Source organism: Haemorhous mexicanus, chromosome Z (genome assembly GCF_027477595.1).
Source record: "Haemorhous mexicanus isolate bHaeMex1 chromosome Z, bHaeMex1.pri, whole genome shotgun sequence".
Taxonomy (NCBI): domain Eukaryota; kingdom Metazoa; phylum Chordata; class Aves; order Passeriformes; family Fringillidae; genus Haemorhous; species Haemorhous mexicanus.
This window is the reverse complement of record NC_082381.1, coordinates 65,726,382-65,753,243: the sequence shown is the minus strand read 5'-3', so window position 1 is coordinate 65,753,243 and position 26,862 is coordinate 65,726,382. Positions and strand designations below refer to the sequence as shown.

Genomic DNA, 26,862 nt, shown 5'->3' with positions numbered 1-26,862 from the left:
GCATTGCAGCTCAGAGCTCTTGGAAAGCCTTTCTCCATAAAGAAGTTTGCTTTCTCAAAAAAACCTGAAACAACAAGAAAACCCCACAACCCCTCAAAATTTAGATATCTCTGCCCCACACTGTTCTATTGAACCTTGAGCATGCTTGATTGCTGAATGTATGATCCATGTGTCAGATTAACTCAGAAATGCAGGAATACCTCTGTTTAACAAATAGTAGTTAGACTTCTTCATCTTTCCTTACATGAGTTTACTCTTGCATGGAAGCTCGCCTGTGCTCATGTGGGGTCTTTTTAGCTTCAAAAATTGTACATTTCATACAAGTTGATCGGGCTGTGAATGTTACTTGTTGCTGTAGTTAAGCACTCCAGTGCATGACTTTGGCATGAATCTTACAACCACTTGCTATTTAGAAGCTTCATTTGAATGTACTAGAGATTAGGTTACAGACCTGAGAGAAACTGTTTATATGCAGAAACATTCTTTGCATTTAGAAAAAATGCTAAGGAGATGTTTAGATATTTCTCTAGCGTATGAATGAGCTGTTACTTTTAATGCAAGCATTTTTATTCTCATTGCAGACTGCAAATTACTTTTGAATATGCATAATTTTAATGAAAATCAGTGGTTTTTTTACACTGTTTCTCAATTTTATAGGAAAAATCTGAATTGCAGCTTCAATAAAAAGCAGTTTCATACTGTATATACTAGGTTGGTAATTTTACATTTAGAATGTTTGTGTCCTCTTTTTGCTGATTGTAACGTGATTCAGGAAGCTGAACTTACATTACTTAGTAGAATGGTTTACCTCTTTCTTACCAAATTAATATAATTCGGTTCTGCAAAGCATATTTGGAAAGCTTTTACATCTTTTACAATCAATTATTTATGGCTTCTTCTTTCGCATAAATGCTTTTAAAATTAATAATCTGTTTTGTCTAAAACAGAAATTGTAGTTGCTGAAAGTGTTGTTGTCATTAAGAAACTGCTGCAAACTCAGCCGGCACACCATGGTGAAATTATTAAGCATATGGCGAAACTCTTGGATAACATTACAGTGAGTATTTGTTCACACACTCTTATTTGTCAACTTTTGCCTTGTAAACTGATAATAAAATTTTTGTCTCCTTCGAATTTGTGCTGTAAATGGAAGTAAGTATATTAGAGAAATGCAAATTTTATTTTTTTTTTACATACAATATTTTTTTCATGATCTTAATGGAAAGGAAGTAGAAGCTATCAGATGGCTCCAATTTGTGCCTTAGGTCTGGGAAGCTATTTTTAAAGAGATCCCTGGAAATGCTGAGTATTGCTGTTACTGTTACTCCAGGATGAATAGTAAGTTTAGAATGTGAGTGTGTAAATTGAAATGAAAATCATGAGTTAACTTAAGGATTATTCGCCAGTTGTCTTTGTGATCTGGAGTGGAGTTTGAAACTTTTATTTCAAACCTTTTTCCCCAAATTATGTGACCTTTCCATGGTATCAGACATGCTGCTTTGAGTGTGTTGCAGTGTCTTGAAGTTGCATCTTCATCTTCTGGGTATTTAAGATTCTGTGGTATTTAACATTAAAATTTTAATTATTCCCCATTATCCGTCTTTAGACTTAATTGACCTTTAGGTATTCAAATACTTAGTTCCCAAATTCTCCTCACAGGCCTAGTAATTGCTAAAACATTTTGTGGTAGGTATGGCATCTAGTACCTATCTGTTATATCCTAAACCAAAGGTGTCAGATTTTGATCTGTCAACAATTATTTTTCTGTTAAGAACTGTTTAATTTCATAAAATTACATATTTAACTGTTGATTTTCACAAAGTTACATATGTTTTGATAATGGAGCAGTTTCTAAATCAGTGAACCTTCTTTTCTCTGAAGTTAAATTCAGCAAAATTTGGAGTATTAAAAGAAAAAGAAGATGGTATTCTTGGTTCGTGCTTACTGACAAATTAAATAAATCTTTGGCTGCTAAGAGCTGATGATCCTTTTGTAACTGATATAAAGAAAATAAATTCTACTGAATTGCTCATATCAAAATAAGATACTATTTCTAATTACATATCAAAGTAATACCTCATGTATACTAATCGCCTGTATTTTCAGAAAATTTGTGCAATATTTTGATGGGATATTGCAATCTCAAGAACAATGTTCTGCCACTTTACCAAATGAGTTTGGCATCTTATTTCCACATACTCTACAAGAGAAAATAGTTACTTCTCTAAATATACTGTTTAAAACTTAGAAGAGTTTTGTAGCTATTTTATACAATTAATACTTTCAAGTAAATCCTCAAAGTTTTGTGGAAAAGAAAATCCTTTTTGAAGTCTAATAATGGGGATGGGGAGAAGACGTGCTGTACTTAAACTAACATTCTCATGTTTTACTGTATGAGGTTATATAGTATATCAGGAAATGTTAAGTGGTAGGAGAACAATCTGTGGGATAGAGCAGTCATTGGACTAAAGTAAAAATCAAAATCTGATTCTGAATCCTGGATTTTATTCAAGAACAAAGAAGTGGAGGTCAAGAATTACAGTCATGTACTCATGAACCTCCAAGGTGATTTTTTTACACCTTTCTATGACATTTTAAATGATAACTTCAACATACATAGCCGTCTTGGTATGCTCAAGACTTTGAATTAAAGAATGCATTTTGAAGAAGTTCATATTTAGAATTTGAATGCTGTATCATTTTTATGACTGCCCTTACTATGTCTGAAAATGAGTGTATTCCTTCTCAGAATGATTGGGTTGGGAGGAAAATGTAAAGAACATCTGTTCCAAACCCTTAACTCCTTACTTCTGTAAAGTATAAGTGTATACATTTCAGAATGAGTGTTTAGATACTGGGGATGTTGAGATGTCAGTACTTCATATAGTAGTACTGGAATTCCTGACATCTGCGCTTGTACTTTAAACACTGATCTTACTATGGCAAAAGTGGTTGTGAGTTGACATAACACAATTGCCTTGGTTTTTGTCTGGATTTTATCAAGGATTCCTGACCATTATTACACTGACAGACGATATACATACTTATGTACATGCACACATGTGTACATACTTACTTTTCACAGGGCTTTTTGGCATTTTGGTTGGTTTTGGTTTTTTTTTCTTGGCCTCTCTTCTGTTGTTGTAAAGTATTAGGATTGAAACATAGAGGACCTACCCTAGAGCTCTATACAGGAGTATACCCCTGTTTTTAGAGGACTCTTGCATTTGGATGTAGAAAAAGCAGCCAAATGTGGGCTTGAATGAACTTGAAACTGAAGGATGAGGGAATGTGAACAAGGAAATTCTTTGTTGCTTTTTAGAGTTGAAATTAATTTAGTACTAGGTGTTACACAGATGAAAGCATGAAGAGGAAATTGTTAAGAATTAAATACTATTAAATCAAAAAGCCTGTACAGAAAAAAGAAGCTTTTTGATTGTTATGTCATGATTTAGTTTAAGTCAATGATAAACAGCTACTAAAATAAGCAAAGTTGTTATAAACTCAGTGGAATAGACTTTTTAGTTTGTGCCTGATTTTTATCTCATTGATATTGTTATAAATTTCACTTGTACTAGCCTGAGATTGTGATTGGTAATGTTGAGGTGCCTGAAAATGTTTCACAGCAATGTTTTTTTCAGGTCATTTACTTTACTGAAATTTACTTGTTCATGTTCTCATCTTCTTCATCCACAGACGCCATTTAGAAAGGGGTGGGATATAGAATATTTAGAAGATAACAATTTTGCCTTGTAAAATAAATAAAAACTAAATAAGAAGCTAAATATTAAGACCATATGTGAAAAGTAGGAAGACCAACTATTAGAAATATTAGTAAGTTCATTTAAAAATACTGAACTCTTGCAGATCGCTGTCTCTAAATTATCATAAAGTTTAGGTCTGTTTCAGTTTGTCCTTTGATTGATTATTTCTTACATATCTGAAAATAGTGGTTATTTTTGTTCCTTTACTTTTCTGTGTTTTCATTTGTGCCTTAAACTTTTATCCCAGGTGTGCCCAGGCAAAGATCTATGAGATCTATTTTGTGTGTGATACTTGCTGAGTTCTTAGACTTGTGCATAATACAGCTTGATCTAGCTGTGTTCCAGCCTCCTTTCCTCACACTCTTCAAAAGCTATAATGGAGAAGTATGTCTGAGGGTGTCCTGAAGACATTAAACAAGAGAATAATTGGATCTCTTTAAACTTCAATTTTTAAAAAACATAAAAACATTTCCATTTAGCTGTCAAAGTGTTAAAAATGTTGTCATGCTTTGCAATTTATTGACTTGCAAAAATGTGAGCAAGAGATTGGAGTAGTGCTCATTTGTGTTAGTAGTGCTCATTAAGTCCACTCTGAGGTGGGCTTAGTAATTTTGTGTGTACAGCTTTTTTAGCAACAGAAGTTTAAAAAATATACTTAGGGGAAGGAGCCACTTAAAGAAAGGTCAGTTCAAAACCTGTTTTTATGAGTTTCATCTCCAGCGGCAACAAAATTTGATGCTTTAGGGAAAGGGTTTTGAAGCTAAGAGAAGTTCATTCTACACCTCCACTATCTCTTCTCATCAATTACTGGAAGCTTCTGCTTACTGTCCGCATCATCATGCTTACTAATCTAAAAATTCCAACTTCTCCTCGTATTCCATGTCTCTGATCAACTATTCCCTCCTCTCTTTGCCTTTTCCTGATGTGAGGGTTTTAAAGTAGGGTGACTAGAAGCGTACCCAGTAGTCAGATGTGCTGGAGAAATCTTATGCAATGATGTAGTGATACTGCTTGTTTTGTGCTTTTTTTCTCACTTTCCTGGTGTTGCCTGTCTTTTGACTTCTGCAGAACACTGACTTAACAACTCTACAACTCTCTGAAAATGTTCATGATTCCAAGATGTATTTTTCCTTAGAAATACCTTGGGAATTCATCAGAATGTGTAGAATTTGTTTTTGTGTCCTCTTCTTAATGTTCCAAGGCCAGTAGTCTCCAAATTTGTTTCTGCCTTCCATCTTTTAGAAAAATTGTTTATTATGGTACATTGTATTCAGTAAGTACTATCTGGGTGATGGGAATCTTGACTTCCAGTGTGACTTTTCTCTTACAGTACTACTAAGGCAGGTTTTTTGATAGTTGGTGAATTCTTACATTCTTGTTTTTCATTATAGACTTATTCTTAGTTCCTTCTAGAATATGAGCAAGAATATTAAACAAGTCTGAAGGGTTTTCTGATCTAGAGATGAGGAGGAATACTTCTTGATAGGATAAGGCGTTCCAAATATAGAGCAAATATAAGATAGTGATGTGTAATTTTTAAGAGCTTAATATGTGATGAAAATCATGTTACTTATGGATGCAACTTAGTGTTGTTATTTACTGTGTTGGATTGTGATTATTATTACAAGAAGAGTGGACTCATAGTTTTTAACACTGTTTCATTCACACAGATAACAAACTTGACTTTCCTGTCTTATATAAATACTGCTTATAGTTCTGTTTCTGATATGGCTTCACATAACAGGCAGCTTGCTTTCTTTACTGTAGTTCTCCTTTCTTGCAGGGTAGGAAGGGTATCACAAACCATGACATCCATATCTTTTTGTATGCATTTCAGTTCTGAGAGCTTCAGATTTTAGCCACATTCTTTTACCTTCTTACTTTAATAAGTAATTTTTAAACTTTTGTATTAGTAATGATTTAACAAACAATCCTCATAATTTGACAGTTTTTTTACTGACTCTGATATCTATGTAGTTTTTTAGAATTTGACAGGAATATGTGGCCACTGGGACATTGTGTCCAGGGACACTGAACTTGAAGTAAATATTCTGCTTGAATAAAACACAATTTTAAAAAAAATTGTCCACTGTATAAGAGGTGCAGTCATCAGTAAAAATTCTTTTTTAAAGGAATTTTATATGTAGAGGTTCAAAGAATAGAGGAGTCCTGGAAGGTCTACCATTTGAAAACAAAAAAAGAATACTTCTATTCTGCTCCTATTCTTTCCTGTGTACCTTTTCTTCTTGCTGTCAGTCTGACATTTCAAATCAACTTTATCCCTCTTTCCATTTCTGATTCCAAGTAAAATTTTAAAAAAATTGCTAGCATGTGAATTTTCTCCTGGATGCAGAAAATTGCACCTCAGTTGCAATTTGAGTATCTCTCATTTTGTGACAGATGTGAATAACCAAAATTGGTGATTTTAAGTTTTACTTTTCCCTTGTGTTTTGTGTGAATATATTGAGAGCTAAGCAGCTTTCCAATAGTTTTTCAATTGTGCTGCTTAGAGCAATCTGTAAAGTCTTTATGGTATCTTTCTCTAATTGCTGTAAGTAACCAGAGTCTTGGTTTGAGGGGAGTGTCTGGCTGTTCTTTTGTTTTCCTTTTGTGACCATTTATTTATTTTCCTTGAGACAGGTAATGGGTTGAAATGGCAATAGAAACTGCCTCCTGGTACTAAAGGCTTAAGAAGTGCACTTAACCACTTGCTTGGGCCATATGGAATAAAACATCAGGCAAAGTAATTTACAATCCTGTTTGCCTTTGAGGATAATGCAGAGCAGGGCTGAATAATGAAAGTATTATTTCCTGCATTTTTGTCAATTCAAGGTCCCTACTTAAGCTATACTGGAAAAGGCAGTGAAGGTCTAGAAGGGGCTTCATTTCTTGTTTGCTGTTTTGAGTACCCTGGAAACAACAGCTGTAGGATCACGCACTTGATATTACATGGTTGAGAACTGGAAGGCTTAAACAGGGAAAAAGAAGTCTGAAAATATTGTGTGATTTTGACCTCAAATGAATCCAGTGACACAGAAACATTGGGTTCATCAGTTCGACATACACTTTTCATTAAAATGGTTTCTGCTCGGGGTTTGATTCAAAAAGTCTCTAATTGGTATTGATTCTTGTGGCACAAAATTGTGTTTAATATATATGCAGTATTTACATAGCAATCTAACCAGCTGGTTAAAAGGCAAATTCTCCCAAGAAATTTCTGTCTTCCATTGTCACTATTTTTCAAATGAGGTTTTGTTTAGTCTAATTATTTAGCATTGTAAAACTAGTTTATTACTCGAATAAATTTATTTTACAAACTGGGAAAAAGACTTGGAAGAGTAAAACAGTGTGCTTACATGCACACTATTTAAATATATTTAAATACATTTCATTTTAGTTTTAAAGTGTAGTCCTGGGCTTGACTAGGAAAATACAAGAATGATACTTGCGTGTCATTATTAATGCTATTACTGAAATTGGTCTGCTTTGTGAGATGTGTTTGCTTTATAAAAAGACAGCAATATGAAAAAGAATAGGCTGACATTCTGATAGGCTGCCGCCCAGACTATGGTACAAGGTGGTCTCTTGTAGAATTTTAGTATTTTAGCAAGTCTGTAATGAAATATTTTAGAAAAATAAATCTAGCATAACTGAAATCTGAAGTTGCCTATATATTCTTATTTAGAGGTATCTATCTGTACAGTAGGCAACTTGATCTGCTCCAATACTGGAAAATCTAATGTACCACTCAATTACTATTCTTTAGCCCAATTTAAAATAATAGATTGGGTGTGAGGTCCTAATGCAGTGTAACCTTTGGAACATTAGAAATAACCTCTTTCCCTTTTGAAATCACTGCACAGTAATGGCATCAGTCTTACCATTTTGCAGACGAACATACTGACTGCATTTAAAGTTTTTATACATAGTGGTTGTTCAGTAGCTTGTTCGTCTCTCTCATTCTGTAAATTCCAAGGCTATTTAATTTTTTGTCAACTCACATTAAAGAATTCATCTGTATCTTGATCTGTATTTATATATATCTATATATGTTAAATCAATGTGTTATACCACTCTCAGCATATTATGTTACTTCTATCTTAAATTTCTTCCTTGTAATCAGAATTGGCCTTTATCTCTTACAGGACTTTTTTTTGTTGTTGTTGGACTCTATTCTGTGTATCTATTATGTGCTTTTTCTTTCAGTGGAGACAGTCCTCTGTTTTACCCATGACATACCTGTTTATATTTTTGTTGGCATATATATTTTTAGCCATGTCAAGTACAGAGGCAAATATTGTCAAGCTGACTTTATTCAGAGTTGTTTCCAAACTTTTCAGAGCACATTTAATCATTAAAAATTCTTGTGAGCATGATTAGTATTTCTTTAGTAGGCTTAGTAGGCCATTTAACCCTTGTAGAATATACTTTCATAAGTAGTACTTTCAAATGTTATGAGATTGCTGAGTAAGATACCTAATAGTAGGTTCCCGTTGTAATTCTGAGAAATAGATATTCATAAATTAATAACAGATATGTTGGAAAAGCAATTAAAGCATATATAAAAGTTACTAAGAATTAATACTTTGAGAACCACAATGCTGTATTTCTAAAGCACATATATCCTGTTAATCTTATCCAAGGCAAAACTCACCCTGCCATTAGTGCAACCTTATTAATAAAGGCCACTATGTATTAGTATAAGGACTAATGAAAAATGTTAGTATGAGTTTTTCTGATCCTTTTAGGAAAAGCAATAAAATTTCGTGAAATTGCTGTGGAAACTTTTCTTTTTTCTGAATTACAGTCAGTTTTTGATAGACTAGAACAGTAATGCTTTTCCCTTGACATTTCAACATTTGTTGAACAAGAGTCTGTAGAGAATGTTAGACCACCACAGTCTGTAGACACTATACAAGACATGCTTCTGAGCTTTCTCATTGCATTCTTTGTTCTTTCTGCTCAAGGAAGGAGAAAAATGTTTTCAAGGGATATATGTATCATAGATGCAATTTTTAACTTAACCATAACTGTAGGCTAGCTCACCTTTTTTAAAAGAGTATGTGTATATTATTTCATTTAAATCTTGACTGCTTCTATGTAAACTACTTGGAGCATGAGCTGCTGTTTCCTTCTCTGCTTTTCCATTTCGCCTTCCCTCTGTTTTTGGCATTGCTGTGCTTCTGAACTCGGCATCATGCAGTGGGAGTTCATCTAAAAGCTGCTACTGCCAGTTATTTCAGTGATACTGTTAAGCATCTCCGAAATGGTAAGATCTGTGTGAACTTTTTGGTCAAAGTGTTTCAGTTAAGATGGTAGATCCCATTCAGAAATTGTGAATTGCAGTTTTGAACTTCTGTCTCGCCCATATTCTGAGTTCAACTGGTCTTGGATGTTCGCAAAAATACAAATCTTATTGCCATAAAATTCTGAATAAAAATTAAGGAAAGCTAGAAATAAATACATATGCTTCTAAACTAGATAAGCAGGATTTGAGAAAGCTGTATTATTGGAAACCATTTCTGTATGAATATAGTAAAAAAACCCACCCAGCTCTATGTTGTTTACTCATGGTGTTTACCATAACCTGGTGGCAGGAATTCACAACCGCATCTTGAAGGCTTAGTCTGTGTTCCAGGATTTCATCAGCTTGTACTGTGAACATCAACATGTCACTTCTATGTGCCTCTGTATCATCAACCTGTAAGGTCTGGGTTTTGGGTCAGAATCAGTATCTTACATTTCTGTGAATATTCAGTCTTCCACAGTGGCTGTATTTAATGTCACACTGCATAACTTGTATGTCAATTGTCTTTAAATAGCATTTTGTTTAGCTTGTTATTGAACAAAAGACACATGCAAGTATGCAAGTAGTCTTTGTGACTCTGTTAACTTAGAGTGCTCAATGTTTTCTCAGGTTCCAGTAGCCAGAGCCAGCATCCTCTGGCTCATCGGCGAGTACTGTGAACGGGTTCCAAAGATTGCACCTGATGTTCTGAGGAAGACAGCCAAGAGCTTCACGAATGAAGACGACCTTGTAAAGTTGCAGATCTTAAATTTGGGTGCAAAACTCTACTTAACAAATTCAAAGCAGGTAAACCTAAACTTGGTATTTTATGTATTTAGAGTCATGGCAGGTTTTGAACAGTCTGTATAGATCAGTAATGATTTCTACTATATAATTAACCAAACTTAGTCCATATTATTCTATGAAGAAAAGCGGAACATATGTTTTCAAGAAACATAATAGACTAAATCTAACCATCAGTCTAAGTGTGTGCTGGATCATAAATGTGAATGTAGTGATGAGATAAACTCTTTTTTGTATCTGTCTTCTGGAAATTGTGAAATTTTTACTTCACATAAATAGAGCAGATCTGTAAATTGTGTTAGCAATACCAGGTAGGAGATTTTGCTGATGTGATTTGATGTTATCCCAAACCAAAACCTGAACTTTCAAGAAAATGTTGTCATTTTGAAGAAGAAGCTCCTTACTTTTTTGCTCAGGATATGTAAAAGGAAATGCCAGTAATAGGCCTTGTTTTGTATTTCCAACAGTGCTTGTTTTAAAGATAGTTACTGTTTTCTCTTTTTTTAGTATTTATTTTGTTGGTTGGTTTGTTTCATTTAGTTTTTCCTATTTCCTTTTACCTTGGGGTGAGTTTTAATATCTCTAGTAGTAACAATAATCTAAAAATGTCAACACAAAGACATGAACTTAGATCTCCAAGCAGCTGAAAACAGTGGCTATAAGAGGTGCCAGGTGCCTCACTCTTCCAAGTGACAACACTGTGAATCCCATCACTGACTATGGAATGTAGCATTTTGGTGCTAATTTTTCACTGGAAATCCAATTATTGCTGTAAAAGACTGTAAAATGAAAGATTTTTTTTCCAAATGTAGAAGAAATACATTGTCTGATATATATACTTTCCTGGGCTGCTAGACCTCTTTGTTTTAAAACAGTTTGCATAGCACAGGATCTCTGCAACTGTGATGTTGTCTTGTTCCTTGATAGTTATATGCGACTACAGACGTGCTCTGTCTTAGGCTTCATTTTGTAGGGCATGTGGTAGATGAGCTGTCTTTCCATGCATTCAGATAAGAGTGAATACTTTGCTTACACAATCTAAAATGGGGCAGTAATAAAAGGTGACTTCTCTCTGGCAGTGCTCATCTTAAAGAAAATGCTGATTGAGATAAGAAAGTGTTTGGTTGACTATCTAAACTGTGTGCTTTTAGCCCATTATATTTACTAATTTTCCATATAGTTTTTGTAATTTTGCATATAAATTGTTCCACACCATATTTGGTCAAAAATCTGTTGCATACAAGAAGATTATGATTTCTGTGATGTATTTTTTCCTATTTCACATCTTAATACATTTTAAATCATCATTGTAAGTGCTGCAAAACCCTTTGTGCAAACACAGTAATGATGATAAGGCAGAAGAAACTGTCTCTGAGATGCCTACCAAGTGATGAATTTAATCAAAGGGTGTTTTCCTCTTGTAGTTTTAGGTTGTGGAAAAATAAGTCATTACCTCAAGTGGTCAAGGTATCCACATAAAATTTCTGACAGTGTATGTTTGGTGACTTGGCTTGATTCAAAGTTCCTTTCAAACTAGAATACCATGGGTTTCCCATTAGAGACTGACAAAACTCTTCCTACATCTACGTGATTATTTCCAGGAGTAATCTTCTCTACTCACTCAGTATTAAAATTACTTCCTGGAGTTACTTCACTTCCTAAAAAGTCCAGCCATTCTTCTGGTTCATTTTTAAAATTTGATGTCAAATCTTGTAGACTTGGTTGCCTAGTTGTCAGTCTGTCCACCTCTCCTAAGTCCTGTGTTTTCTGTCTCCATATCATATCCTATGACATAGTAATTTTATTAATAATTCATCAGTTTCATCCAAAGTTAATGGAGTTGTGAAAACCTCAGATATAAAATTTCACTTTATTGAAAAGCAGTGGTGGAATGGCAGAGACACTCAATGTTGACCAAGTGGATGAAAAGAGCTCTTTCACCAGGTGAGGGAAAGGCAGATTGAACACATCTTGACTTAACTTCTGTTAAGTCTTCTTTGAAAAAAATCACAAAGTTCTGGAGTAAGTGAGACTAGCTTGTTTTACTCATTTTGTCTAAGTAAATAATTTTATTTGCTTGTATTTTCCTGAAGTGTATGGTGAAACAGCAAACACATTCACAGAAATTATTTTTAACAAGATTTCTTTAAAAAATTTAAAGTATACTTTAAATCCTGAGATCACCTCATGGACTTTCAAAGGCTTCCCAATAATTTAAGGAAGTTTCAGGTTCAGTTATATCTGGATAGGTATGTAATAAAAACAGGCTTCCCTCTGGTTGTCTGTATTTTTTTATATACTTGGTTTGTTTTTTCAACACTTAGGGTCATAAAACCTTGAGTGTGCTAGATAGCTCATATAAGAGAAATATGTCATATAGTTGCCTAAGATGCTTCTTGAATGTAGCAGAAAGAATAAAGAGATTTTGATAGGTTTCTGTTGTCTAATGTAGGAGGACTCCCTCCAGAAAAAGTCCCAAGTAGTTGTAGGGTGTAAATAGATATGTCAATCGTGGTTTAGCACAATAGCCTTATCTTGTGTGTCTAAAGACTCAAGTTACTGAAAGTTAATGATATCTAGTAGTGGATAGATAACTGTTTCTCTGTCATTGTAGAGCCTCATCTGTTGGTAAAACCTGTATTGTAAAATTTTTACCTATATTGTAAAAAGTGGGGATCAACCAAAAAATTAATTGCTGCAAATATAGGATAGGCATTAAATCCTTAAATAGAATTATTGTCACTAGAAAATTCCAGAAATGTTGCTGGAGGATGATTGAATTCTAGAAATATCTAAACCTAACCCTTCTAAATGAAGTGTACAAAAAATAATAATGGGTTCAGCATAAAAGAAATTATATTCAGTCTATATAGTGTGCATGTCGAGATATCAGGAATTATTGACATGTGATAATAAGTGTATTAAATCACAGATCAGAATACTTTGTCACTATTCTATGAAGCAGTCATGGTATGCAGAGTCTGTCATGTTTCACCAAATCAGTGTGCTTGCTGAAATGATTTTCAGCTTCTTTTGAGAACTCCTTTGTTGGAAAAACTTACGTACATTTGTTAGTTTATTTTTTGTTTTTAATTATAAATAATTGTTTCTATAAGCTACCTCCATGTAGAAAAGGTCTTCTGCTTGTTTGATTGCTTTACCACAATAAAAAATTTTAAAATTACATTTCTTCTCTGTTTCCATGAAAACTATAATGTATATGATAATTGTGAAGAGACTTCTTGCAGACACAGAACACTCTTGCATATAAATGTGTTGTGTATTTATCTGTATTGAATAATATGAAAATGATATTTTAGAGAACAGAACAGGGAAGAGGAGAAAGGAGAGGATCATGGAGAAAATTATCCCATTAAAGGAAATGCAGTCTTTCAGGATCAACTCTTTATCTGTCAAATTTGTCTTTATGTAATTCCATCAACACTCACTGAAAAAATGCCCACTGTGACAAGGCCTTAAACTTTTCCCATCCCTATAGCAATTCACAGGTTAAGATCATTGTGTTTTATGATCCATTCTCCTGAGCTTCCCGCAATGACAGTGAGGAGTCTTGTCTTGTTTTACAGTGGAGAAGTGATGACAAAGGCTGCAGGAGGTATCCCTCATTTAGTTTAATGCATGCTACCTGGGAACCCTCCCTTCCAATTCCATTTAGATTGAACAGCACAAGTCCTGCATGAGTGCAGATTATGTAGGCTCAGTCTGATGCAGTTGTTTAAAATTTTATACCCTCATACAGAATTAGCTGCCAATAAACTGTGAAATACATATGGCAAAGTTTTGCCTTTCCCAGAACTAAGACAGTACCTCAAGGGAAAAAAAAAAACCTTTTCACAGAACCATTCTTGGGTATCAGAGAGAAAAAAGAAACAAAAAATATTTCATTGACAGTTTTTTTAAACTATGCTGTTATATTATTCTAATGTATAATGACTAATTTATTCCAATCTCTGGTACCACAGGTTATTTTTGAAATGCTTGTATATGTTGCATTGGTGGGGTTTAAATTAGAACGATTTTTTGTTTACTGTGTTTCTCACTTACCGGTGTTAATCAGTACTCTGAAGAAGCATTTTTATGTCTCCAGAAAAAAACTTCAACTTGCATCCTCAAATTGGAAATTATTAATCTGAACTTTTTTTTTTAGCAAATGGCACATACAAAAATTTACTGATTTTTTGGACATATTTTTCTGCTCATATGATTGAAACTGTGTTATTGTCATAGCAATACCATGATAAACAATATATGTAAGCAAGGTGGTTTCTTTGTATGAAGCAGATAAATCTCTCATGATTATACATTTTTAGTCCTGTCTTATGCATCTGTTCTGAGCTGAAGTACCAAAATTTACTTCCTTAGGGTGGTATATAATTTCTGCTCTTTATCCTGTTTGGTTATATATAAAGGAAGTGGCATACATGTTTCAAATGAATCTAGTAGATTCTAGTCTATTCAGCACTGTTGTTCTGGTTACACTACATTATTTTTATTTTCTATGTCTTCTTCCTTTCTTATATTATTTTCTTAGCTTAAAAAATTATCTGAATTATTAAAATTATTTAAGACATGTTAATATTCTCAAACATCAAATTAGGGAGCTGTTATTATGCTGTAAAAACCTGTGATAGTATAAGTTGCTCTTACATAAATAAATAAATGACTGATATTACTGAGGGCTTTAAGCTTCAAGAAAAAAAATGGAAGAAGTCTTTTATCCTGGTTTTTAGAGGGCATCAGCAGCTTGCTTTTATGAAAAAGTAACAGCTAAATGCACTGCAAATAATTTGCAGTAATCCAGTTCAGTGATTCATGTGTCTGCTTTAATGGGTCATAATTCAGGATAAAGTAACTGAGTGCAGTCAGAGTGCAGACACTGCTTATGCCAGGGACAGTATCTCTTCATAAAACACACCTCAGCAGAAGCAGTTTGCCAGCCCCCTAATACCCTCTGATGTTTTGATGTCCTGCATATTTTTCCGATTAAGTTTTGAGTGCCATGTTTTTAGCTGTATTTCCACATTCATTATCCTCACGTAGACCCTTCAGCGGGTTTGCCATATATGATTATTTTTTTAATGATGCCTTTCTTTCCACTTCAGCAGTTTAATAATCTAGCACATGGCTGCTTCTCAGTACTCAGCATTCACCTCCCCAATACAGAAGAGGACATGTGCTTTGGCTGCAGAATTCCATTTGCAGCTTTAGAAATGCATATTCCCTGTGGAGCAACATTTGTTTGACATAACCATTCATTTTTATTACCTCTTTAAATATGTTTATCCAGAGTTATCAATAATCATAAATAACTTGTATTCTGTTCTTGTCCTGTTTTTTTCCACAGACAAAATTGCTTACCCAGTATGTATTAAATCTCGGCAAGTATGATCAAAGCTACGACATCAGAGACCGTACAAGATTTATTAGGCAGCTTATTGTTCCGAATGAGAAGAGTGGAGCTTTAAGCAAATATGCCAAAAAAATATTTCTGGCACAGAAACCTGCCCCGTTGCTTGAGTCTCCTTTTAAAGGTATAACTGCCAAAATCATTTGGTAAATGTTCATTGTGTAAAGGAATGTGGCAGCTTATTCTATTTCAAATTCTCTCACAAATTGTGTCACTTAGCAAATAGAAGAGATTAATATGCAAGGATGCTCGGTCTGCTTACTTGCTTTTCAACAAGCAAGGTGCATAGTGCATTTCTCTAATGATAAACCCTGGCAAAATGATCTATTTCTATCCATGTAGATTTTAAATTTTATTTAAATAACAGAAGGTATGTCTTTTGAGGAAAACTATTCTTCAATTTAGGAAAATAGCTCTAGGATTTTGCCTGGACTTTATTAGATGAGTTAATGTGAGTATTGCAAATGTTATATGAATTTGAAATAAATTGTATCTCTGTGGGTATTTTTTTCTCCAAAATAATAATTTTCCCTCTGTATTTTGCCTGTTGTTTTACAACTAATATTCATTGTCTGTCTTTTCAAATTAAAAGGGTGTCAGGCTATCTAAATTAAAAATATTCTGTTTTTGTGACAATTTGCATTTTAGTTTTCATACTTACTTAGGTCTAGTTTTGAAGCTTTAAAAGGAGCTCCATTTTGAAGAAAAACTATTAAAATTCTGGATGTGTTTGTGCCAAGACATGTATATGGATTGTTTAACTGTGCTGTCATTCTTAATATTCACAGTAAAGTAATTTTTAGAGAAGCTACATTTCAGAGCAACACCTCTAAACACACTGACTGATTAGCTTTTTTATTGACCATTATGGGGGAGATTATTGTAATCTATGGACTGAAATCAGTTTTTTGACCTATGAAGAGCTTCCTAGTTTATATTTATTCCATGACATTTGAGGTAATACAATGGCAATTACCTTTAGCCCTGATTAAGATTGCTCCTTGTGGTAGAGCTCACAGTGTTTGTGTATTTCTTCCCTCCCCCGCTTTTTTAATAGATCGGGATCATTTCCAGCTTGGCACCTTGTCTCACACACTGAACAGCCGAGCCACTGGGTACCTGGAGCTGTCCGACTGGCCAGAGGTGGCACCTGACCCCTCTGTCCGAAATGTGGATGTGGCCGAGTCGGTATGTCAGCGTCACTGAAAGTAACTTTGCTGAAGGCATTCGTCAATATAGAGTATTGGCCCAAAACTACAAGTATTTAAATACTATCTGTGGGCTGTGTTGAAAGCCGTTGATGCATGGGAATGTCCCTGTTGCTTATTTTATCTTAGAATTCAAGCATCTGGAAACATGTTTAATCCTAGTTTTTTTCAATGACAGAAGTGGATAAACTTAAACCACTTCTGCTTCGTTTGTGGAGTAAGTAGGCTTTTTTCACCTCCATCTCAATTCTGATTTCCTATCTTTCATCTCCACTCTGCTGCAATATGTTAACTTAGTGTAGATGGACTACCAAAGTCAGAAACTAAGAGGTTGGTTTGTGAAAAATCCAAGGCTAAACAAAAAAAAACAAAAAAATACACTTCCCCCCCCCCCCAAAAAAAAAAAAAAAAACTAAAAAGGTAATACAAACAACAAAAAGCAGCTGCAGGGGATTAGATTATGTGCGTTTTGAAGTGTGGAGTTTGGAAGAGATGAGGATTTACATTTCAGATAATCTGAAGAGGATTGGAAAAGTTTATGATAGGAAAATGTCATGTATTAGTGCACTAGTCTTGTGTTGACACATGGGGCTTGTCATTACTAGTGATAGCTTTTTGTTACTGTAGTGTAAACTCTGAAGGAAAGTCATATTTTGGTACCAGAATTGTCATTTATGAATTGAGTACCAGAGTCCTACTGGAATGCCAGTGAAAGCTGTTGAACAGTAGCTGAAATGTAAATATATTAGTATATAGTGTGCCAATGGTGCTCCTGGAGGCGTGGCATTGTAACAGATATACAGAGAAAAACATGCAGTCCTGGTAATGAGCCAACTTCCTCAGTAAATCATAGATGAAATAATTAGCTTATGAGATGTTACACACAGAAAGAGCAAGAAAATTTAAAATAGGTCTGACTTACAGAAGCCAGTGGACAGCAGTCTGGTAGAAAAAGCATTTCTCCTTAGTACTGTAATGTGTCCACCTTATATACATTTCAGGAAAAGTGATATTTGTGTACAAACTTCTGAAAGCTTTTATGGAAAGAATTTTAGATAATCAGAGGATTGTAAATGATAGGGTTGGCATGAAACTATGTGCAAAAGTGCCTTCATCCATAAGACCAAACCAATAAGATCAAAAAGTATTGCAGGAAATTGATGAAATGGCATAACATCTATCTAAAACATAGTAAAAAAAAATCCACCTCCAATTATTTAAACCTCAAAGCAAACAGGAAAATCCTTCAGTCATATTTTTTGCAAGTATTTTCTTTAGAGGGTATCTCATTTTCATTAATTTTGTAGTTTCCCTAATACTGCATGTGCCTACATAGCATATGTGAGTAAAGCTGAGTTATGCTACAATCCACATGCAAATTTTCATTTATATCCAAAAGAATATTCCAAAAGAATTAAGCCAGCTTTTGGCATTAAAGAGAAAGCCAATGTGTCTCTAGAGTTGTTTAGCCTTGCAGGTCATTGTTAGAGCCCATTTCAAAACTTAAGTCTTATTCCAGAGTAGATCAGTCAATGAGGCAGACCTGTATCACACTGTTGATAATTGATAGAGCTGTCTGCCAGTTTGTTTTTTTCTCCTGTCCTGAATTTTAACATTGCTTCTCTAGTAGCATAGAGGTATATGGAAAGAAAAAAAGTCTGGGGGAAATACTGCCTCATTTTGGCATTCTCTTGGTGGTAAAAGTAAAAATTACTTTTATCTGGAGAATTGCAGTGGAAGTGAAATATAATTTGTCTGTGGCTACCTTGAGTGTCCACATCTGTTTTCTGCAAAACACATGGGATGATTAAGGTTGGTGGGATTATTTACCCTTCATTGTAGCTGTAGTCAGCTGGATCTAGAAATAAACCACTCAGATTTCATGTTCTTTTGGCATAGAAATTTATCATTACTGATGCTTTTAATCTAGTTTACTAAATCTTTTTCTGGACTACCCAATAGACATCTCTCACTTTTATAGGTATGTAGCAAACTTCTAGTTCTCCTAATTGTGTAAAGTAAGAGAAGTTTAATAGCTTCTCTTGACTTTCTTAGATGATTTATTTAGCAGCAGCTTAATACCACTGCTCTTAGTGTTTTTATTCAATGTGGGTGCATACTTTTGTATTGCTGGTTGCAAAAATAAACATAAATTGAAATTTATTTACAGGCAAAGGAATGGACTGGAATTCTAGGCAAGCAAAAGAAGGAGAAACCTACTGAAAAGTTCTACTCTGAATCAGAAGAGGAGGAAGATGAGTCTGCCAGTACCAGTTCATCAGGTATGTGTTTGGAAAGCAACTTGTATTTTCACTGCCTGGAAAACTCTATCTTTAGAACTGTCAGGTACATAAAAAGAAAAAAAAAATTGCAGACAAAGCCAGAGCTGTGTGTAAACTCAATAAATTGGGGGGGAAAATTTATATTCACTGTATTAAATAAGTTAGCTTTTGATCTGTTCCCCAGATAAAAAAGCTGGCATGCTATTTTTATCCTTTTTGGAGTCTAATATGAGTAAGGAGAGTTTGTAACTGCAGTTAAAACTGAAAGCACATAGCTGTTTGCAGAAGTGCCCAGATGCTTGGTTGTCAGGAGCCTTAAGTGTTTTTTGGAATTTGGTGGTGGTGAAGAATTATTTTGATAGCATGTACTGCTGTGCTGATAAATGCCAGATCTGTTTAATTGTGTAGTCTTTCATGAGATTTATTCAGCAGATTGTGTTACATTATTTCTCTGAAGGTTCTACATGATGTTTTCTGTTTATTATAGTGGGGATATTGATGAAGAGGGTAACAGCTGCCTATCAAGTTCAGTAAGCAGAGGTTCTTTTAACTGTTCTACCATTTATTGTCAAATAGTCAGTTCCCCAGGACAGCTGTTTCAGAAGATGTTAGTATACTTCAGATGTAGTAAAGATCATAATTGTCACAGGTCCAGACCTTAGACACAGAAAATGTTTAGCGTTAGAGACTTGAAAGAATTATCATCATCTAGTTGAATGGAAGAGAGTCATCTTAGAATACGAAGATGGAACTGCTTCCTTCCAGTTCCTAAACTGAGGAAATAGGCAGAAATTAAAAAAATTGTACCACTGAAATTAGTGATTTCTGAAGTAATAGAAGCATATACTCACTTCCGATACTTGATTATTTGGTAACTATATGATTAATTACAGGATTAATAATTTGTTTAAATCAGTGATTCAATCATAGTCACTATGGGTATTTAAGAACAGATTATCTAATTAAGCAACTGTTTGAGAAGATAATTTTGCAGCTGAACGAATGTAAAGACTAGAAAATTTGAGGTCATCTCCAGCTCCTAATAGGGTTATGTAACTTTGAAGAATCCATATATGATTAATTTATTATTCAAGTTTCTAATTTGAAAAAGTATAATACTGTAGGCTGAAGAGGACATGCTTTTAACCAACAGAATTTTGTAGATAAAAGGGTAAAGTAGTTCCCTTGCCTGCTTTTGGCACAGAGTAGATAATACTAAAGCTTGCAACTGGATCTTAAAATACCAAACCACTGTTTAATTTAAAACAAAATTGGAGTTCTAAAATACTGATTATTTAAGATATTTAGATCAAAATCGTAAGGGCTGTTTTCATTTCAGGGAGTGGGTCTGACAGTGAAAGTGAGAAGGAAGATAAAGAGGAAGGCAGCACTGATGAGAGTAGTGGGAGTTCCTCTCCCAGTGAAGAATCAACTGACAGTGAATCAGACAGCAAAGAAAGTGCTGCTAAGAAAACATGTAGGGCTGTCAATGAAAGGTAGGTAAATGTTTGTCTGGTTTTAATTTTTTGTGATACCTGCTCATAAAGCACTCTTCCTGTTACCAGTCTGCCAAGCCTTTAATTAGGCTATTTTGGGTGTATTGGCCAAGGAGTGATGTCACGGCATGAACCTAGCTCGGATTTTCATTAAACAGACTAGTCTTATGTTTGGAATTAATTTCTGACTTCAGTAAAATCTTGGGTGGGTTGTTTAAAATTGATGTAACCTTGGGAGGCTGAATAAGTGATCAAATAGTTGTGTGAAACACTTAATTACCTTTTGCCGCAATTTTGCTGAGAGCTAAAATTAAGTCCTTCAACACTTTGCCATTATGTAACTAAGACAATTGATTTTTCTAAATAATGTTATATTAAAAAGATTATGATCCAAATATTAGAGGCAAGGGCTGTGAAGGGAAACGGTCATAAGATATTTAAGTGTTAGCGCTTTTAAGATTGCCTATTATCAACAGCATTATCATGTATTAAAGTATCATTAAAATTTTGAATAATTGGGGCTAATACCTTGGATTGTATGAATCTGTTTCTTCCACTGCTGTCAGCAAGTGGCCTCTGCAGACACGATCGCCCTTTACTTTGTAGTCTGCTGCCAGCTCACTTGATGAGTTTGCAGCTCAGCTCAGTCGTGGCTGACAGCGCTGATTGGGGCGCAGTACACACTCTGCTCCTTTTATTACAGACAGTAATTAAAGCAGCTCGCCTTGCCACTTCCATAACAAACACAGCATAATGCCCTAATTATGACTTTATTAATTTAAGTCAGGATTTAATGATTTTAAAAGTGATTTATATTGTTTTTCCTGTTCAGAACAAATGAAATCTGTAGGTTAAATTAATACAGGCTTTTCATCATCGCAAAGTTAAAAAGCTAGTTACCAGTAAATTCTTTTCATTAGAATAACATCTGAAATTTTAAGCAGTAAGATAAACAATTACTACCCATCAAAACTGGCTGATGTGAAGTAAAATAACATTTTTAATCTTCAAAGCTAGTTTTAAAGCTAAGCTAAAGAAAAATTATTAAAAAACAACTTCATTTATATAACGGGTTTACAACAACTTATTTGTAAATGCAACTACAGCTACTGTTAAATGGCAGTGAATGAAATATAGATAATTCTGTTGTCATAAAGAAACTTTGAACAGTATATAGTAGTGAATTTTTAAGTCATTTACCTCAAACAAGTTTTAAATGTTGTCATACTGAAACATAATTTTCAGTACATATTTTTCACCACGATTTTAACAGTCAAATGTGCTACATTATACTGTTTTTGTGACGTGTACTACTGTTCCATTTTTAGCTTTGCAAGCTTCAAATTTACTGCTTTATGCTTTTGACTAAAATTTGGCGAGGCAGTTTTAGCTTCAGTCACATGGGCGGGCATGGCCTAAATGTTATTCATTTGAAATTATTTTGATTAAATTTTATTTAGGCAATTCAGTCATAGGAGGCTCTTAAGAGGAGGAAGACTTTACTCTGTTTTGATCTCTTTCATTTCAGATTTTCATTTCTCCTTCTCTGTATTTTTTTCATCTAGAAACATTGCAATCTCAGTGATGCAGCATAGTACATTCTTTGGTACTGCTCCTAAAGCTAAGCAAAAATGTGTAACAATTTAATATGAGTCCAGAGGGACTCTTAATAGTTGAGTAGACTAGATTTGTTTAATTATTGTTGACCTTGTTACCCTTCAAGCACTTCAATAGCCAATTCATTGTCTTGGGAAGGAAGCTGAATCAGGTAGTGTATGAAACACCTGATTTAGAAGTGTAAAATGGTTCTTTGCATATCCAAGAACAGAGGGCTTTTTTCTACATGCAATATTAATTTTTCGGCTCCATGATAACTATTAGAAAACAATTTTCATTTCCTGTGGTAATAACTCCCCCTGAGACAAAAGGGTAATCTACTAATTGGTATTTAAAGTATTATTAGAAGTGAACAAGGCAGATAACATTCAGTAGCTGTTAACACAGACCAACATAATCCAACATTGGTAGGGTGAACAGAACTTCACTGTGTGAATCTATAAGGCATTCAATGTGACCAAAGGTGTAGGAATATAACAGCTCTTGCATATAAACTATTGAGTGGGTTGAACAGTTTGTAGGCGTTATAGGTCTTATTTCTAGGCGATGCAGTTTTATTCAGAAGAATTAACAAAGGAATAAACTAAATTAATTGGTTTTTTAAGCAATATGACTGTACAAAAAGATGATACACAAAAATTCTGTTCATCACAGGAGGAATAGTATGAAAGCATCTTTATTTTAAAGGGTGGCTGCACTTCCTTTTGTAATGTCACGAGCTTGATGCATGCAAATAATATTTTTAATATTTCATACGTTCGCATTTTGTTTGGCTGTTTCACTGGTTTAGACTACATATGATGGTGTACTGTGTAGTGTAATAGAATGGTTTTGTTGTGGAGAAATCATGACCTAAAACTCACTTAATGAAACTTTGAAATGCTGCTGTAGGATATTGCCCACACAGATTCCTTTGGTGGCTTTACATATCTCTTAATGTTTCTTTAAATGTGTAGTGATTCAGAGGATATTAAAAAAAAGAAAGCAGAGGGGATTTCCAAAAAGAGAAGCACATCCAGTTCCTCTGATTCAGAGTATACTTCATCAGATGAATGTTCTTCAGGATCCAAGTCAGAATCTGACTCTAAAAATGACTCTGAGTCTGGAAAATCTAGAAATGCTACCTCGAATAAGGTTAGTAAGATGAAATACATTTTTTTAAAGCCTTTATGAAATATGAGAATGTGTATCTAACCATCCATCCATGTTTCTTTCTGTTAGAATGAAATACGTAGCAGTTTTATGCATACCTAAAACTATCCAGAATTTCTAAAAAAAAAAAAAAAGTTTTTACTTTTCATAGAGAGACCAGTCCAAATGTAGTTTGAGAGGTTAAGCAAGTAAGAGTGTTTTTATAACAAAAAAAACTTGAATTATAAAAACACAAATTGCAAAATTTCAGTTTATAATTTTATATTGTTTTTACTCAATATAGATGAAGAAGAATAATAGAATCTAATTATTTTTTATACACAAAACATAGCATTTTTTCTAGTAGTCTGTTATTCTTTTATAATAAAATAGATTGGTTTCTAATTTAATTTTTAGATTATTTTTGAACTGGTGAAACTTAATACATGCATGTTGATGGTTATTTTATTAAAATGAAATCTTAAAGTATAGTTATAGCACCCAAGTCTGAGAGGAAAGAAAACCAAGAACCAAATGTTAGTATGTTGCTTCTTAAGTGTTTAAAGATGTTCTAATAGAACTCCTAGCTTAGTTTTAAAATTTTCTGTTAAAATTGAGACTAGTGCAGTTCCTGAATCTATAACTGAGATGTACATATAGGTTAGTAGCATTAATATTCCTAATGAGCAATCAACTTTTACTTACTGTCTGTGCTTGATAGGAATAAAGAGTTTTGTTACTTCAAATTCTGTTAGCTTTTTAGAACAGGTATGAAATAGCAAGCTTTATAATACATTTTTTAATTGGTTTCAAAATACGTGAAGATGCAAAAACATGCAGCAGAGCCATTCATGTGTCAGTTAAGATTTAATTGCTTATCTTAGTGAAGAAAAAGAGCCTAAAAGTTCATTACTCAAACTAGTGTTACAGAACTAACTGTTCATGCTGTTAGCATTAATTGGTTACTGTTTACCCACGTACCTTGTATTTAAAAATAAATAAATGAGGAACTTTTTGCTAAATCGGTTCAGAAAGAAGAGTAAAAGAATTTCTGACACTTATTTTTCTGTTATCGAATACTTCCTAGGCAATTCTTACTATATATTTACCAAAAAAGAAAAGTTGAAGAGTAGAATTGTAGCTCAGAAGTTTCCATTTTAATTCTGATATGTGGTATTGAAAATTAAGTGAAACTCTAAAATTAAAATCAGCATTTTAAATTAGGCTAAGCCACTTCAGTCAGGACTCCTGTATAGATGGCACAATAGTCAAAATAGACATCCTTTGTTGCATTTCCTGCAATTTTTGAAGCTGGTGTGTTTTGACCCATTATTAGGTAAGGCTGTTGCTTGTTTATGCTGTTGAGTTGTGTATTTCTTTTAAAGAAGGAGGCAAGGCTCTCCATTTCTCTAAATCTTGCCATTATATTGTACCTGATCTTTTTTTGCAACTTTATAGGTGTGCCTAAGAACTCTTGAGCTGTGACCTTAACTTTTAATCTGTTCTCTTCTTCAACCAAGTAGAACAAAGATGAAGTGAGGCTGTATTACCTGAGAAATGGAAATGTGTTTCCATGGTTTGATCAGTTTCCTGCCCAGATAACACCTTGGGTAACACACCTGTGTCAAAAGGTTTCTTTCTTCTAGAGCAGCCAGACTGGATCTTGCAAAAAAATGGTGGCACAAAAAATACAACTTAAATAATCCAGTAACTGCTTTTATTGGAATAAAAATCCCAATATTGCCAAGTAGAGTGTGCCTGGGCTCGTCCGGCCTTAGTGCACTGGGCTAGAGGTAACTGCTGGGGATATTTCACCTCAGAGACACCTTTGGCTCGCTGGCAGTTGCAGTCAGGCACTCAGAATGAGTCCAAGCAAAGTAGAAACTCAGTTTACCTCTAGTGGAAAAAGTTCAGGCGATGGTGAAGAGAAAGAGAGCGGGTTCTGCTGGAGGGTTAAATCCAGAGTTTATTCCAGGGTGACACAGTTCTGAATCTCGGTAACAACTCCAACAGACCCCGACCATGCCTTTTAAGCCCATCGGGAGGGGGGAGGGAGAGATTAGGTGAGCCACCAACCAGTTGGGAGGGGGAGGGTCTCAGGGGACAATGACACCTGGACAGGCCAATGACCCCAGGTCTGAAAAGCATCTTTTGAACTTCTGCCAATCACACGACGCCCTTACTGGAATGTGGAACTTGACAGACAGCACTTAGGAAGAAGGCAAAGGGGGGCAGGGGGAGGGGAAGGAAGAAGCTAGCATACCTGAGACAGGATATAGCTTCACACCACAACATGCTTTGATACTAGATGGGACATTAATTAATTGGAACAGTTTGCAGCTTCTCACATCATCACAGTAATTTTTCACGAGAAAGTAATACATACTCTCATGTGCTAAGTTCTAAACAGGCACTGCAAAGCCATGTTCAAACTATCTTCTCTCTGCTGCATTTTTCTCAGGATATTGGCACCGTGTTGATAATTTCTTTCACTATAGTTCTCTAAACTGTTTGGTTCTTTCACAGGATATGTGAGGACTACTAGCATAAAGAAGCTTTTTGTATTTTAAAACAGCAGAATGTTTGAAGTCAAATACACTGAATATGAGAACTGGAATGTCCAAGAAGCTTGAGATTGAATTGTTGAAGTCAATGGAAAGTTGTTAAAGCCTTGGATTTAAGGAGAAGAGAAGGAACATTGCAGTAGTTCTGAAGTCTTACTTGATTAAAAAGCACCTAATAGGAAATGTGTTAGGAACAAGAAGTATTTTTTAACAATTGAAAGAAGAGTTGATAAGAGTAGAGTCAAAGGATAGAAGGGAAAAATTGCAAAGCTTTTAAACATCACAAAAGACAATAAAACAAATAGCAATGTGTTTATATGCATGGCAGCAAGAAAAGTAGTGAGGAGCGTATTGAAAAGCATAGAGCTCACTGTGCAGAAGCTAAATGTTTCTCAAATTCTTTTTCATTTAGAAATTAGCACATTTAATGTAAGGGCAAGAAACTTGGCTGATGAACTGTAAACACCAATGGTCATATATCAAGGAGCAGGGGGCAGTTAATTTAATGTCCTTGACCAAGAAGAACTGTTTCAGTATAGGATATTAATCTGTGGAATCTTGAAGTTAGTTTCCACTTAAACCATGTTTGATGCCTGCATTCAGGTGTTTCTAGTTCTTGTTTATTTTTAGACATGTAATTAGATAAGGAGATGGGGGGGAAAAAAACCACAGGTATTTTTTATTAAAGGTGGTTGCTATGCTAACTAGCGTAATAGGTTTTTTTGACAGAAGCGTGTTTTGAGCCCTGTAATGATAGATAAAGGTAACTGATGGCAACCTAGATTACACCTTCCAAGCAGGAAAGAAAAAACAATCTTTAACAAACTTTAAAGAAGATTATAGTTAAAGTATTATATGTAGACCCCGTATGTGTCAAGGTATATTTTAAAAAAAAACACACCTTTTTTTTTTTATGCTCCCTTCCTGACTTATTTTCAGACCACCCAGGAAACAGATGGTTTCTGCCAAGCTCTCAGAAATGCGTGCTTTATTCTGATAGTTTGTCATTAGAAAATACATTGCCTATGTTATTCTGCTATAGTGTGTTCTTAATTTGGGCAGTCTATATGGGGAGGTTACTCGTTAGGATTTCCTTTTCAGTAAAACTGAAAAGATTTTCTGAAATGCATAATAATAAAATAAGTTGTGGTTAGTGAGCTCTATTTTTATGGTTTCTCAGTTTGCCACACGTTATGAACTATGTTACGTCGCAGATGTTTTGGGTGATGTTTACCATTCCTTATATATTTTGTTGGGTGCAATTTCCATGTTCTGCAAAAT

General features: G+C 34.4%; 1 protein-coding gene across 2 annotated transcripts in view; it reads left to right on the top strand.

The window, feature by feature from the left end:
* AP3B1 (adaptor related protein complex 3 subunit beta 1) overlaps positions 1-26,862 on the top strand; it is a 155,869-nt gene that overhangs the window by 71,177 nt on the left and 57,830 nt on the right. For both annotated transcript variants that reach the window (XM_059836743.1, XM_059836742.1), the window contains exons 14-20: positions 948-1,057; positions 9,682-9,858; positions 15,221-15,407; positions 16,341-16,471; positions 18,662-18,773; positions 20,113-20,269; positions 22,843-23,020. In XM_059836743.1, coding sequence (XP_059692726.1) covers positions 948-1,057; positions 9,682-9,858; positions 15,221-15,407; positions 16,341-16,471; positions 18,662-18,773; positions 20,113-20,269; positions 22,843-23,020 — 1,052 coding nt within the window. The remainder of the gene's footprint in view (positions 1-947; positions 1,058-9,681; positions 9,859-15,220; positions 15,408-16,340; positions 16,472-18,661; positions 18,774-20,112; positions 20,270-22,842; positions 23,021-26,862) is intronic.